General features: G+C 37.7%; 1 protein-coding gene across 1 annotated transcript; it reads left to right on the top strand.

Moving 5' to 3' along the window:
• Positions 1 to 8,396: 8,396 nt before the first annotated feature.
• Positions 8,397 to 12,584, top strand: LOC145607250 (uncharacterized). Its single transcript, XM_081662968.1, has 5 exons — positions 8,397 to 9,384; positions 9,631 to 10,003; positions 10,043 to 10,238; positions 10,467 to 11,375; positions 12,150 to 12,584. The coding sequence occupies exons 1-5, from the start codon at positions 8,397 to 8,399 to the stop codon at positions 12,582 to 12,584; spliced, it is 2,901 nt and encodes a 966-aa protein (XP_081519094.1).
• The last annotated feature ends 4,183 nt before the right edge of the window (positions 12,585 to 16,767 follow it).

The following is a 16,767-nucleotide window of genomic DNA, read 5'->3' on the forward strand; positions in this document are numbered from 1 at the left end:
TATAATAAGTTTATGGCACTTGCTAGGTTTGCCCCTGAAGTAGTACCCACTGAGGAGCTGAAGGCTCAGAGGTTTGAGCAAGGGTTAACTAACCAACTGCAAAAAGACCTAGCGGGGAAGGTATTTAAAACCCTAGACAAGGTATATGAAAGAGCTGCCCACATGTACCACCTAAATTCTAAGAGTGTGGGAGAGACTGCCAAGGCCGGGGAAAAGAGGAAGGACTTTGGGAGACCAGAGCACCAAAGTAGCTATAAGAGGCCTAGGAATGGGAACTCATTTGATAGAGGTGACCAAACTGCTAGCAACTCTTCTACTGTTAATAATGGAGAGAGAACCTACCATTGCAAGAGGTGTAGGAGAAACCACCCTGGGAGAGATTGTGATGGGAATTTAGTGACTTGTCGGTTCTGTAACAAAAAGGGGCACAGGGAATATGAGTGTTACACCAAACAGAAACAACAGGGAAATGGTGAGAATGGTGGGAACACTCAACAGAGGCCTAACAACTTCAACAACCAGGGGAACAGGGGAAATGGTCAAAATGGGAAGTTTGGAAATGGTCAGAATGGGAAGTTTGGAAATGGTCAGAATGGGAAGTTCGGCAATGGTAGCAACAACAACAACAGATCTGGCAACAGCAGCAACAACTCAGGCAACAACAACAATGGTTACCAGGCAAGAAACAACACTCCCGGACGCTTGACTGTGATGAGCAAGGGAGAAGCTGAGAGGTCCTCAGATGTAGTTACTGGTACTTTTTCTATTCATTCTGCCTCTGTCAACACTTTGTTTGACTCTGGAGCAGCTTACTCTTTCATTTCTACTTCTGTTGTGCGCAAATTAAACTTAACTGAGTCCAGTCATGTTGATGTGTCGGTTAGTCTGCCTACTGGCAAACTTGTCCATTGTAATAGAATATTCAAAGGCTTGCCTTTGAAAATAGGAGAAGCTATCTTCCCTTCGAATCTTATTGAGTTTAATCTAGGGGATTTAGATGTAATTTTGGGGATGGATTGGCTGAGTTCATACAAGGCCAAGATAGACTGTGAGATGCAGAGGGTGCAGTTGAGAGATCCTTTGGGTAAGACGGTGTCATATAGACGTTTAGGGAAGCCTAAGGGTTTTGGGATTATTTCTGCTTTGAAGGTCAAGAAGCTAGTGAGTAAGGGATGTCCATTGTACTTTTGCTGTGTCCAAGATTTGAGTATGAGTGAGAGTAGGCGGATGGAGGATGTACCCATTGTGAATGAGTTTTTAGATGTTTTTCCAGAAGAGATTTCAGGAATGCCACCTAAGAGGGAACTTGAGTTTACCATTGATTTAGTCCCAGGAGCTGCACCTATCTCAAAAGCACCTTATAGGATGGCACCAGCTGAGATGAGTGAGCTAAAGGCTCAATTACAGGAGTTGTTAGACAAGGGATTCATTAGGCCTAGTGCATCACCTTGGGGAGCACCCGTGTTATTTGTGAAAAAGAAGGATGGAAGCTTGAGGCTATGTATTGATTACAGAGAGCTGAATAATGTGACTGTGAAGAATAAGTACCCTTTACCTAGGATAGATGACTTGTTTGACCAGCTAAAGGGGGCAAGTGTGTTTTCGAAGATTGATTTGAGGTCGGGGTATCATCAGTTGAAGGTTGCAGATAAAGACATTCCAAAAACAGCCTTTAGAACTCGATATGGGCATTATGAGTTTACTGTCATGCCTTTTGGGTTAACCAATGCACCAGCCATATTCATGGACTTGATGAACCGAGTGTTTCATGAGTATTTGGATAAGTTTTTGGTTGTATTCATCGATGACATTTTGGTGTATTCGAAGAATGAGGAAGAACATGCTGAGCACTTGAGAACTACCCTTGAAACCCTTAGAAAGAACAAGTTGTATGCTAAGTTTTCTAAGTGTGATTTTTGGTTGGAGAAAGTTGCATTTTTGGGGCATTACATTTCGAAAGAGGGTGTATCTGTGGATCCTGCGAAGATTAAGGCAGTAAGTGAATGGCCAACACCTAAGAATGTGACTGATGTTCGTAGTTTCTTGGGATTAGCTGGGTATTATAGAAGGTTTGTTAAGGATTTTTCGAAGATAGCTAGACCCATGACTACCCTTATGAAGAAGCAGAGTAAGTTTGAGTGGAATGAGAGTTGTGAGTTAGCTTTTCAAACCCTCAAAGAGCGATTGACTACTGCACCAGTGCTGGTATTACCTGATGGGAGAGAAGGATTCGAAGTGTATAGTGATGCTTCAAAGCATGGTTTGGGATGTGTATTACAGCAGAATGGAAAGGTGATCGCATATGCATCGAGACAACTGAAGAAACATGAGGTCAATTACCCTACCCATGACTTGGAGCTTGCAGCTGTTGTGTTTGCCTTGAAGATTTGGAGGCACTACCTTTATGGTGTTTCTTGTAAGATCTTCACAGACCATAAGAGCCTAAAGTACATCTTCACCCAAGATCATTTGAATATGCGGCAACGTAGATGGCTAGAGTACCTCACAGACTACCATGTCCACATTCAGTATCATGAGGGAAAGGCAAATGTAGTTGCTGATGCCCTTAGCAGAAAGTCGAGTCATAATGTCAATGCTTTAATTGTAGCCAATGAGTTGTGTGAAGATATGAGGCGATTGAACCTTGAGGTTATCAATCAAGGAGAGTTAGAGGGATTACTGAGTGCTTTAACCATCCAACCTACCATATTTGAGGAGATTAGAGAAAGGCAACTGGAGGATGAGTCGTTTCAAAAGATTAGGGATCGAGTGACTAGTGGTGCGGAGACTGAATTCAAGATTCATGAGGATGGGAGTCTGAGATATAAAGAGAGATGGTGTATACCACAGAAGTGCGAGGAGATTCAAAGGAAAATCATGGAGGAGTGCCATAATACACCTTATTCAGTTCACCCCGGGGGAGATAAGTTGTATAAGGACTTGAAAGAGTTCTATTGGTGGCTGAATATGAAGAGAGAGGTAGCTGAGTTTGTATCCAAGTGTCTGACGTGCCAGAAGGTGAAGATAGATCACAAGAGACCCATGGGAAAAGTACAACCCTTGGAGATACCGGAATGAAAGTGGGATTCTATATCCATGGACTTTGTGACAGGCCTACCCAAGACTCGTTCTGGGAATGACACGATTTGGGTGATTGTGGACAGACTTACTAAGTCAGCGATGTTCATTCCTATCAAAGAGACCTGGAAAAAGAAGCAGCTAGCAAGTGTCTATGTGAAGAATGTAGTTCGGTTGCATGGAGTTCCTAAGGACATAGTGTCAGATAGAGATTCGAGGTTTCTATCAAAGTTTTGGCAAAAAGTGCAGGAGAACCTTGGGACAACATTGAAGATGAGTACTGCTTTTCACCCTGCAACAGATGGTCAGACTGAGAGAACAAACCAAACTATGGAGGATATGTTACGAGCTTGTGCTTTAGATTTCCAAGGAAATTGGGAGGATCACCTACCTTTGATAGAATTCTCCTACAATAACAGTTACCATGCAAGCATCAAGATGGCACCTTTTGAAGCACTATATGGAAGGAAGTGCAGAAGTCCAGTTTGCTGGAATGACTACAGTGAACGGGTTACTTTGGGTACAGATTTCATTGAGGATATGGTGGGCAAGGTGAGACTAATCCAGTCGCGTATCAAGGCAGCACAAGATAGACAGAAAAGTTATGCTGACTTAAAGAGAAGAGATGATGAGTTTAATGTTGGGGACAAGGTCTTTCTGAAATTTCTCCAACAAAAGGTGTGATGCGATTTGGCAAGAAAGGGAAACTTAGTGCTAAGTATGTAGGGCCATATGAAATCCTCCAACGTGTGGGAAAGGTGGCTTACAGATTGGCTTTGCCAATGGAGTTTGAGAAAATGCATGATGTGTTCCACATTTCCCAGCTAAAGAAGTATGTGCCTAGTGAAACCCATGTTTTGCAACCGGAGACTATTCAATTGGATGAGTCTCTAACTTATGAAGAAAGACCAGTAAAGATACTAGATCACAAAGTGCGCAGTACTAGAAACAAAGATGTGAAGATAGTGAAGGTCCTTTGGTCTAATCAGGATTATGAAGAAGCCACTTGGGAGGCCGAGGAAGAAATGAAAAACAAGTATCCCGAGTTATTTGACGAGGTGAGTTACGAGGGCGTAACTCTTTTCTTTTGAGGGGGGAAGAATGCGATGTAATTTCGCGCTTTTACCTTAATTATACCATTTATTGCTTGATTTTGCACGTTTTTGCATGTTTTTGGTTATCATTATGCATTATTATTGCGTTTACATACAATAAAAGTATGTACACTTAAGCCAAATATGAGTTCATTGAGTACAAAGTCCGATTTGTTAAGTATGTTTGTTAAGAAGCAAGCAATTTACAGCAATACAAAACACAAAAGTTTGAGCGATTTTGAAAAAAATTATGGTTTTTGGGTTAAGTTTCGAGGGCGAAACTTCTTTTAAGAGGGGTAGATTGTAATCCCCCAAATTTTAATTTAATTATAATTTAATTATATGTTACTCTTGTAATTATAATTATGGTAATTTTATTAAATAAATTATTTTATGGAAGTTTTTTAAAATAAAGTAGTGTTTTTTTTTATTTTTGATTTACAATAATCCTAATCTATTTAGGAATACCACTCCTAATTTAATTAGGAAATTAACAAGCCCAAAATAAAAACTCTTATACCTCTCCTCCCTCAAATCTCACGTAAAAAAAAAACACTCTCCTTCATTCCTACTGCTTTCACGAAGAGAAGAGAAGAGAAAAAAAAAAAAAAAAAAAAAAAAACTGCTGCCGCCAACCACCACCGCCGCCAGCCACCTTGTCGCCGCCCAGCCGACCACCAGCAGTTTGCCTCCTTCCTCCCTTCTCCTTCCCTTATTTCTCCTTCTCTTATTCTTGTTTTATTTAATTAAAGTTTTGATCTTTATTAAATTTTGTTTATGAATTCTTATTATTATGGTTTGAATTTATACTTGGGTTATTAAAGTTTATAAATTTATGAGTTTCATCATGTTTAATTTATTTAATAAATTTTCAGATTTGGTTTAATTATAAATTTAGGGTTTAAATGTTGATTTTTCATGGTTTTAGGGTTTAAAACATACTAATTAAGTTATCTAACTATATTATATGTAAATTATGTTTAAGTTCAATTATTTTGATTATTATTAAATTTTCAGATTTTGTATCTTCTATTTTGAAGCCTCTAATTGCGTTGAATTGATGTATTTTTGGGTTTTTAACACTCTAAATTACTATATGATGGCTTTTTCAAATAACTATGCTTATGGGATTATTTTATATGCTTAAACCAAATTTTCAGATTTATTTTACCACTTTAAAGTTGCTGTAATTTATTATTAAACACTATATTTTCATGATTTTAACACCTAAACTTGTAGTTGGGATGTTGTACTATTAGTTTTGGCTAATTGGATTAATTTAAGGACTTTATTTTAATGGTTTGAGAGGTTTTTAAATACTTTAGTATTGCTGTAATTTTAATTGCTTTGGTATTGATTTATTCCTTATTATTTGGTTTAGGAGAGGACTTTGTAGAAGGCGATTTCTAGTCTTTAAAGTGACCAATCGAATTGTTTACTCAAGGTACGTACAAGTTACAAAACCTTGCTTTTAGGTGCATGTTTAAGGATGGATCGAGAACTTAGTACCATGTCTAGGGATGACTGGGTTAAATTGTATGGTTATACATTGTGAATTTCATTTGATGTGCATTATTTATTATTGCAATTATTGGTTATGTACTAATTATGCAAGGTGTGCTTAGAGGCAAAGGTATGTGATTGGTGAAATGATTCAACTATTACTCATTCATGATTTAATGAAATAGGATGAGTAAAGGAATGGTTCATGTCTTATAAGACAAGGTTAAGAGTTTGGGGTGCCTTATGCACTCAAGGTGTTTATACACCGAGGTAGTAAAGGAATAAATCATAAATGTTGCTTGCCACTAATAAATCAAGAATTGAAATTGAAAAGTTGTTTTACTTGATTGAATTGATATTGGATTGATTGAATTGTTATGCATGTGAGTCATCACCAAGTCTAAACCTGTAAATCACGTAAAGTGCAAGATGGATGAGCAATAAAACTCTGGATTGGTGCACTTCTGGAGTAATGACAATCAGGGGTTGGGGTACATGGGGTATTAGCCGTGTACTTTTCTCGAGGCCGTCTGATCTACGAGTCTCTTATTTCAAATACTTTTTTTTTATAAAACTAGGAGTTAGGTGAGATCTCATACTAACTACGGTCACGGAGTCGCGCCCGTGGTCGTTGGATGTTTATTGATGTTTCCGAAAGGAGGCATGGGGTTTTTCTTTATTGATGTTCCAAATGGGACATGGGTTGGACAACCTTGTCTATTGCTAAATCCAATGAATAAATTGAAATGAGTTAGCTACTATTAGCTAGTGGAGTCTTAAATTAAATAATCGAGTCGTGTGTCGAGTTTGTGATTTAATTATGCGTATGATTGATTATTAGTAGCATGTTAAGTACTTCCTTATTTTACTTTGCAGCTTGTATGTACTCAGCTTTTGCTGATTGCGTGCTTTTGTGTGTGTGTCCTTCTTTGGTCATGGCCTTCGCCTTCAAATGACCCTGTGACGATCCAATTTTTACACTTGTAATATTGGGGAGCAGAATAACCACAGGTTCTCTCACATGCAGCATTCATCAGGGTTGTGGGATCTTGAGTAGAGAGTTGGCTGCTTGTTTTCGCTTTTCTTGCAAGTTTGATTTTATTTAACTCGATTTTATTTGACACTATTTCTCTTGGTTTAAGTTTGTTTTAACACTGAATTTTAATTACTTACTTTTACTTTTGGGTTTTGAATAAGGGCCTTAAAGGTTCCAACTTGTAATACTTAATTTGATTTAAATACTTTGCTTTGAGGTTTATTTAAACTGTTTTGGTTTTCCGCTGCTAACTTCTGTAATAGCCTTAACGTTTGAACACGTGGCGGTAGCACACCAGTAATTCTCTTGGATTTGTTCAGGTTATTTACAGGTTTCTCATAGGTTCTTAAGAGAGAATTATTGGGGTGTTACAAAGTGGTATCAGAGCTTAGGTTTAGATTTAATTACCACTAAAGCCAATTAGCTTAACATGTCTTAGGCGCCTAACTAATTAACATTGAGGATTTAAGTTCAAAGGCTAAAGTGATTTTTCGAAACTTGGTATGTTTGAAACGTTTTATCTAAAATGATTTTGAAGTTTATTTCGTCTACTTGGTGAGCTTTGGGTAGACTTAAGAAGGGAATGCATGCATATTCTATACATATCTTTACATTTTATTGTCATTTGAAGTGTCATTTTTCTTATTTATCTAACATTTAGTAATTAATGTCTTAATTGATGTGTTTTGTGATGTACTTGTGTTATGCTTTTGTATGTTCGTTGCGTTGGGATGACGTAGAAAGGAGATGAGTGATTCAGTAAGCACGTTTGAAAGCACGAATAATGCTACTAGGAACAACCCTATTGTTGTGTCTGAGGATGAGAATGATGCGCGAAGTGAAGATACCTTAGAGAGGTACGAAAGGATTATGACGCCAGATAATCCTGATGAGGAAGACTACCAATATATACATGAGTTTAAAACTGCGAAGAATAAGAAGCATAAGATTAACACTTATAAAAGAATGTTCCAGGACTATACCCTTATTGACTTTCCAGATGAGGATGACCTTGAATGGCTACAACCACCACTGGAAGATCCAAATGCGGGAAAAAGAGCTACTAGGAATCCTAATCCGCTTCACAAGTACATAACTATTGAAGATTCAGATGATGAAAAGGATCCCGATTTTGATGTCAATAACTATGATGAAAAGAAAGATAGGAACAGCAATGTGATACCTTGAGATATTTTTTTTAGAGTAGAGTTAGCATGAATAAGGCAACTTGCCATTAATAATAGTTATTAGAACTTTATTATAGTATGCTTTAGATGATTAATTTAAATAAGTAGCTAAAGCTATAGAGTTATTGTTCTTTGGGATTCATACTTTTATTTAAGTTATAATAAAGTCATTATTTTATATTAGAAGTTTCATTTTACTAATATTTGTGAGCCAAAGAAAGTTAAAGTTAGTGAAATAAAGATTTTAAGATATTTCCTTTGGTTATTATTAAGCTAGTAAGAGTGACGTGGTATGGGGATTATTTTTCTTAACTTTACTTGAATTTGGGTGTGAATTGTGTTTATATTTGTATGATTCTACTTGGGACAAAGGGGTGCAAAGCAAGGTGCCCTTTTGAACCAATATATGTGATATTTATTATGATGATTCTGTGAGTATATGCGTATAGTATTTGAACTAGAGTATGATGTCCCTATATTTTCAGGCGTAAAACTACTATGGCCAATAACGCCGCCCTTGCTGAAGCCATCCGAATGTTGGCAGAGAATCTGAACCAAAACCGAGGGGATCAACTTGACCCCCAGGCAGAAATGTTCAAGAAGCTAGCACAAGTGAGACCCCCAGTGTTCAAGGGAGGTGCTGACCCCACCTTCTTAGAGAACTGGATACGTGAGTTTGACAAATTGTTTGTGGCACTGAACTGCCCTGATAATTTGAAAGTGGATCAGGCAGCCATGTATCTTAAGGACGAAGCTGACATTTGGTGGAGAGATAACTGTGAGCTAGTGAAAGCCAAACCTAACTTTGGGTGGGAGGTATTCAAAACCGCTTTAAGAGACAAATTCTACCCTCCTTTCCTAAAGAAACAAAAAGCCCAAGAGTTCATAAACCTGGAAATGGGGCAGATGACAATCTCTGAGTATTATAATAAGTTTATGGCACTTGCTAGGTTTGCCCCTGAAGTAGTACCCACTGAGGAGCTGAAGGCTCAGAGGTTTGAGCAAGGGTTAACTAACCAACTGCAAAAAGACCTAGCGGGGAAGGTATTTAAAACCCTAGACAAGGTATATGAAAGAGCTGCCCACATGTACCACCTAAATTCTAAGAGTGTGGGAGAGACTGCCAAGGCCGGGGAAAAGAGGAAGGACTTTGGGAGACCAGAGCACCAAAGTAGCTATAAGAGGCCTAGGAATGGGAACTCATTTGATAGAGGTGACCAAACTGCTAGCAACTCTTCTACTGTTAATAATGGAGAGAGAACCTACCATTGCAAGAGGTGTAGGAGAAACCACCCTGGGAGAGATTGTGATGGGAATTTAGTGACTTGTCGGTTCTGTAACAAAAAGGGGCACAGGGAATATGAGTGTTACACCAAACAGAAACAACAGGGAAATGGTGAGAATGGTGGGAACACTCAACAGAGGCCTAACAACTTCAACAACCAGGGGAACAGGGGAAATGGTCAAAATGGGAAGTTTGGAAATGGTCAGAATGGGAAGTTTGGAAATGGTCAGAATGGGAAGTTCGGCAATGGTAGCAACAACAACAACAGATCTGGCAACAGCAGCAACAACTCAGGCAACAACAACAATGGTTACCAGGCAAGAAACAACACTCCCGGACGCTTGACTGTGATGAGCAAGGGAGAAGCTGAGAGGTCCTCAGATGTAGTTACTGGTACTTTTTCTATTCATTCTGCCTCTGTCAACACTTTGTTTGACTCTGGAGCAGCTTACTCTTTCATTTCTACTTCTGTTGTGCGCAAATTAAACTTAACTGAGTCCAGTCATGTTGATGTGTCGGTTAGTCTGCCTACTGGCAAACTTGTCCATTGTAATAGAATATTCAAAGGCTTGCCTTTGAAAATAGGAGAAGCTATCTTCCCTTCGAATCTTATTGAGTTTAATCTAGGGGATTTAGATGTAATTTTGGGGATGGATTGGCTGAGTTCATACAAGGCCAAGATAGACTGTGAGATGCAGAGGGTGCAGTTGAGAGATCCTTTGGGTAAGACGGTGTCATATAGACGTTTAGGGAAGCCTAAGGGTTTTGGGATTATTTCTGCTTTGAAGGTCAAGAAGCTAGTGAGTAAGGGATGTCCATTGTACTTTTGCTGTGTCCAAGATTTGAGTATGAGTGAGAGTAGGCGGATGGAGGATGTACCCATTGTGAATGAGTTTTTAGATGTTTTTCCAGAAGAGATTTCAGGAATGCCACCTAAGAGGGAACTTGAGTTTACCATTGATTTAGTCCCAGGAGCTGCACCTATCTCAAAAGCACCTTATAGGATGGCACCAGCTGAGATGAGTGAGCTAAAGGCTCAATTACAGGAGTTGTTAGACAAGGGATTCATTAGGCCTAGTGCATCACCTTGGGGAGCACCCGTGTTATTTGTGAAAAAGAAGGATGGAAGCTTGAGGCTATGTATTGATTACAGAGAGCTGAATAATGTGACTGTGAAGAATAAGTACCCTTTACCTAGGATAGATGACTTGTTTGACCAGCTAAAGGGGGCAAGTGTGTTTTCGAAGATTGATTTGAGGTCGGGGTATCATCAGTTGAAGGTTGCAGATAAAGACATTCCAAAAACAGCCTTTAGAACTCGATATGGGCATTATGAGTTTACTGTCATGCCTTTTGGGTTAACCAATGCACCAGCCATATTCATGGACTTGATGAACCGAGTGTTTCATGAGTATTTGGATAAGTTTTTGGTTGTATTCATCGATGACATTTTGGTGTATTCGAAGAATGAGGAAGAACATGCTGAGCACTTGAGAACTACCCTTGAAACCCTTAGAAAGAACAAGTTGTATGCTAAGTTTTCTAAGTGTGATTTTTGGTTGGAGAAAGTTGCATTTTTGGGGCATTACATTTCGAAAGAGGGTGTATCTGTGGATCCTGCGAAGATTAAGGCAGTAAGTGAATGGCCAACACCTAAGAATGTGACTGATGTTCGTAGTTTCTTGGGATTAGCTGGGTATTATAGAAGGTTTGTTAAGGATTTTTCGAAGATAGCTAGACCCATGACTACCCTTATGAAGAAGCAGAGTAAGTTTGAGTGGAATGAGAGTTGTGAGTTAGCTTTTCAAACCCTCAAAGAGCGATTGACTACTGCACCAGTGCTGGTATTACCTGATGGGAGAGAAGGATTCGAAGTGTATAGTGATGCTTCAAAGCATGGTTTGGGATGTGTATTACAGCAGAATGGAAAGGTGATCGCATATGCATCGAGACAACTGAAGAAACATGAGGTCAATTACCCTACCCATGACTTGGAGCTTGCAGCTGTTGTGTTTGCCTTGAAGATTTGGAGGCACTACCTTTATGGTGTTTCTTGTAAGATCTTCACAGACCATAAGAGCCTAAAGTACATCTTCACCCAAGATCATTTGAATATGCGGCAACGTAGATGGCTAGAGTACCTCACAGACTACCATGTCCACATTCAGTATCATGAGGGAAAGGCAAATGTAGTTGCTGATGCCCTTAGCAGAAAGTCGAGTCATAATGTCAATGCTTTAATTGTAGCCAATGAGTTGTGTGAAGATATGAGGCGATTGAACCTTGAGGTTATCAATCAAGGAGAGTTAGAGGGATTACTGAGTGCTTTAACCATCCAACCTACCATATTTGAGGAGATTAGAGAAAGGCAACTGGAGGATGAGTCGTTTCAAAAGATTAGGGATCGAGTGACTAGTGGTGCGGAGACTGAATTCAAGATTCATGAGGATGGGAGTCTGAGATATAAAGAGAGATGGTGTATACCACAGAAGTGCGAGGAGATTCAAAGGAAAATCATGGAGGAGTGCCATAATACACCTTATTCAGTTCACCCCGGGGGAGATAAGTTGTATAAGGACTTGAAAGAGTTCTATTGGTGGCTGAATATGAAGAGAGAGGTAGCTGAGTTTGTATCCAAGTGTCTGACGTGCCAGAAGGTGAAGATAGATCACAAGAGACCCATGGGAAAAGTACAACCCTTGGAGATACCGGAATGAAAGTGGGATTCTATATCCATGGACTTTGTGACAGGCCTACCCAAGACTCGTTCTGGGAATGACACGATTTGGGTGATTGTGGACAGACTTACTAAGTCAGCGATGTTCATTCCTATCAAAGAGACCTGGAAAAAGAAGCAGCTAGCAAGTGTCTATGTGAAGAATGTAGTTCGGTTGCATGGAGTTCCTAAGGACATAGTGTCAGATAGAGATTCGAGGTTTCTATCAAAGTTTTGGCAAAAAGTGCAGGAGAACCTTGGGACAACATTGAAGATGAGTACTGCTTTTCACCCTGCAACAGATGGTCAGACTGAGAGAACAAACCAAACTATGGAGGATATGTTACGAGCTTGTGCTTTAGATTTCCAAGGAAATTGGGAGGATCACCTACCTTTGATAGAATTCTCCTACAATAACAGTTACCATGCAAGCATCAAGATGGCACCTTTTGAAGCACTATATGGAAGGAAGTGCAGAAGTCCAGTTTGCTGGAATGACTACAGTGAACGGGTTACTTTGGGTACAGATTTCATTGAGGATATGGTGGGCAAGGTGAGACTAATCCAGTCGCGTATCAAGGCAGCACAAGATAGACAGAAAAGTTATGCTGACTTAAAGAGAAGAGATGATGAGTTTAATGTTGGGGACAAGGTCTTTCTGAAATTTCTCCAACAAAAGGTGTGATGCGATTTGGCAAGAAAGGGAAACTTAGTGCTAAGTATGTAGGGCCATATGAAATCCTCCAACGTGTGGGAAAGGTGGCTTACAGATTGGCTTTGCCAATGGAGTTTGAGAAAATGCATGATGTGTTCCACATTTCCCAGCTAAAGAAGTATGTGCCTAGTGAAACCCATGTTTTGCAACCGGAGACTATTCAATTGGATGAGTCTCTAACTTATGAAGAAAGACCAGTAAAGATACTAGATCACAAAGTGCGCAGTACTAGAAACAAAGATGTGAAGATAGTGAAGGTCCTTTGGTCTAATCAGGATTATGAAGAAGCCACTTGGGAGGCCGAGGAAGAAATGAAAAACAAGTATCCCGAGTTATTTGACGAGGTGAGTTACGAGGGCGTAACTCTTTTCTTTTGAGGGGGGAAGAATGCGATGTAATTTCGCGCTTTTACCTTAATTATACCATTTATTGCTTGATTTTGCACGTTTTTGCATGTTTTTGGTTATCATTATGCATTATTATTGCGTTTACATACAATAAAAGTATGTACACTTAAGCCAAATATGAGTTCATTGAGTACAAAGTCCGATTTGTTAAGTATGTTTGTTAAGAAGCAAGCAATTTACAGCAATACAAAACACAAAAGTTTGAGCGATTTTGAAAAAAATTATGGTTTTTGGGTTAAGTTTCGAGGGCGAAACTTCTTTTAAGAGGGGTAGATTGTAATCCCCCAAATTTTAATTTAATTATAATTTAATTATATGTTACTCTTGTAATTATAATTATGGTAATTTTATTAAATAAATTATTTTATGGAAGTTTTTTAAAATAAAGTAGTGTTTTTTTTTATTTTTGATTTACAATAATCCTAATCTATTTAGGAATACCACTCCTAATTTAATTAGGAAATTAACAAGCCCAAAATAAAAACTCTTATACCTCTCCTCCCTCAAATCTCACGTAAAAAAAAAACACTCTCCTTCATTCCTACTGCTTTCACGAAGAGAGGAGAAGAGAAAAAAAAAAAAAAAAAAAAAAAAAAACTGCTGCCGCCAGCCACCACCGCCGCCAGCCACCTTGTCGCCGCCCAGCCGACCACCAGCAGTTTGCCTCCTTCCTCCCTTCTCCTTCCCTTATTTCTCCTTCTCTTATTCTTGTTTTATTTAATTAAAGTTTTGATCTTTATTAAATTTTGTTTATGAATTCTTATTATTATGGTTTGAATTTATACTTGGGTTATTAAAGTTTATAAATTTATGAGTTTCATCATGTTTAATTTATTTAATAAATTTTCAGATTTGGTTTAATTATAAATTTAGGGTTTAAATGTTGATTTTTCATGGTTTTAGGGTTTAAAACATACTAATTAAGTTATCTAACTATATTATATGTAAATTATGTTTAAGTTCAATTATTTTGATTATTATTAAATTTTCAGATTTTGTATCTTCTATTTTGAAGCCTCTAATTGCGTTGAATTGATGTATTTTTGGGTTTTTAACACTCTAAATTACTATATGATGGCTTTTTCAAATAACTATGCTTATGGGATTATTTTATATGCTTAAACCAAATTTTCAGATTTATTTTACCACTTTAAAGTTGCTGTAATTTATTATTAAACACTATATTTTCATGATTTTAACACCTAAACTTGTAGTTGGGATGTTGTACTATTAGTTTTGGCTAATTGGATTAATTTAAGGACTTTATTTTAATGGTTTGAGAGGTTTTTAAATACTTTAGTATTGCTGTAATTTTAATTGCTTTGGTATTGATTTATTCCTTATTATTTGGTTTAGGAGAGGACTTTGTAGAAGGCGATTTCTAGTCTTTAAAGTGACCAATCGAATTGTTTACTCAAGGTACGTACAAGTTACAAAACCTTGCTTTTAGGTGCATGTTTAAGGATGGATCGAGAACTTAGTACCATGTCTAGGGATGACTGGGTTAAATTGTATGGTTATACATTGTGAATTTCATTTGATGTGCATTATTTATTATTGCAATTATTGGTTATGTACTAATTATGCAAGGTGTGCTTAGAGGCAAAGGTATGTGATTGGTGAAATGATTCAACTATTACTCATTCATGATTTAATGAAATAGGATGAGTAAAGGAATGGTTCATGTCTTATAAGACAAGGTTAAGAGTTTGGGGTGCCTTATGCACTCAAGGTGTTTATACACCGAGGTAGTAAAGGAATAAATCATAAATGTTGCTTGCCACTAATAAATCAAGAATTGAAATTGAAAAGTTGTTTTACTTGATTGAATTGATATTGGATTGATTGAATTGTTATGCATGTGAGTCATCACCAAGTCTAAACCTGTAAATCACGTAAAGTGCAAGATGGATGAGCAATAAAACTCTGGATTGGTGCACTTCTGGAGTAATGACAATCAGGGGTTGGGGTACATGGGGTATTAGCCGTGTACTTTTCTCGAGGCCGTCTGATCTACGAGTCTCTTATTTCAAATACTTTTTTTTTATAAAACTAGGAGTTAGGTGAGATCTCATACTAACTACGGTCACGGAGTCGCGCCCGTGGTCGTTGGATGTTTATTGATGTTTCCGAAAGGAGGCATGGGGTTTTTCTTTATTGATGTTCCAAATGGGACATGGGTTGGACAACCTTGTCTATTGCTAAATCCAATGAATAAATTGAAATGAGTTAGCTACTATTAGCTAGTGGAGTCTTAAATTAAATAATCGAGTCGTGTGTCGAGTTTGTGATTTAATTATGCGTATGATTGATTATTAGTAGCATGTTAAGTACTTCCTTATTTTACTTTGCAGCTTGTATGTACTCAGCTTTTGCTGATTGCGTGCTTTTGTGTGTGTGTCCTTCTTTGGTCATGGCCTTCGCCTTCAAATGACCCTGTGACGATCCAATTTTTACACTTGTAATATTGGGGAGCAGAATAACCACAGGTTCTCTCACATGCAGCATTCATCAGGGTTGTGGGATCTTGAGTAGAGAGTTGGCTGCTTGTTTTCGCTTTTCTTGCAAGTTTGATTTTATTTAACTCGATTTTATTTGACACTATTTCTCTTGGTTTAAGTTTGTTTTAACACTGAATTTTAATTACTTACTTTTACTTTTGGGTTTTGAATAAGGGCCTTAAAGGTTCCAACTTGTAATACTTAATTTGATTTAAATACTTTGCTTTGAGGTTTATTTAAACTGTTTTGGTTTTCCGCTGCTAACTTCTGTAATAGCCTTAACGTTTGAACACGTGGCGGTAGCACACCAGTAATTCTCTTGGATTTGTTCAGGTTATTTACAGGTTTCTCATAGGTTCTTAAGAGAGAATTATTGGGGTGTTACACCCTAATATAACCTTAACATCAACAAATTGAACAGAACCAACAATATGTGTAATAGCAGCAAAATTAAGTGATTAACAAAACTCTGACTTGTTTATTAAACCCAATGTACATAGCATCAATAAACAAATCGCCTAATTCACTGTCCTACCAACATCCATACATACTTAAACAATTCACCAACAATTAAAGCATAATTGACCTCTATTAAATAATTCAATCAATTACACATTAAACCCTAAATTTCAACAAAATTGCAATTCTACCATCACCAACCAACAGCTTACAAAATTAAAGGCAAGGAACAAAATTGCTTATCTTTGTCGACGCCATTGCACTTAGCAATCATCAGGTGAATGAGCTAAGCAACTGGTCCCCAGCAAATGCCCTAAAATGGCAACTTTTGCAATCAACCTCCAGAGAAAACCTTATTACCCAAGAGTAACTTCTTTGGTGAACTAAAACTAAATTAGGTTTTTAATCTGCAATTTAGGATTCTATTTGAAGAGTATGTGAGAATTTATGAAGATAAGTGGATTGTAAAGAGAGAATTGAACGAGAAAATTTAAAGAGGAGTAGGCTTCAATAGCTTAGAATAGTGAATTCGACAAAAAAGAAAAAAAAAGGGAGGGAAGTAATGACTGTGGGCCCCACACATCAGAAATCCACCGGATTGTTAAAAACGGTGGTATTATAATCTGCGTAATTAATTAATTTAAGGGGTGATAATTTAAAACAAAAAATTTTTAATGGGTGGTTTTTCGGAATTGGTTCTATTTTTGGGTGGTAATTTAAAATTTTTCCTAATGTTTATCAAAATTCAAAATGATAAATCGATGGTCCTTCTTTGAATCTAAGGGT

This window comes from Chenopodium album, chromosome 23, assembly GCF_948465745.1.
Source record: "Chenopodium album chromosome 23, dcCheAlbu1.1, whole genome shotgun sequence".
Classification (NCBI taxonomy): domain Eukaryota; kingdom Viridiplantae; phylum Streptophyta; class Magnoliopsida; order Caryophyllales; family Amaranthaceae; genus Chenopodium; species Chenopodium album.

Bases quoted from the DNA above. Each gene is read 5' to 3' on its own strand.
- LOC145607250 (XM_081662968.1), top strand. From the start codon at position 8,397: ATGGCCAATAACGCCGCCCTTGCTGAAGCCATCCGAATGTTGGCAGAG. The intron at 10,004-10,042 runs GTACTTTTGCTG...TATGAGTGAGAG, and splicing joins GTGAGTAAGGGATGTCCATT to TAGGCGGATGGAGGATGTAC. The intron at 11,376-12,149 runs GTTGCTGATGCC...CAAAAAGTGCAG, and splicing joins ATGAGGGAAAGGCAAATGTA to GAGAACCTTGGGACAACATT.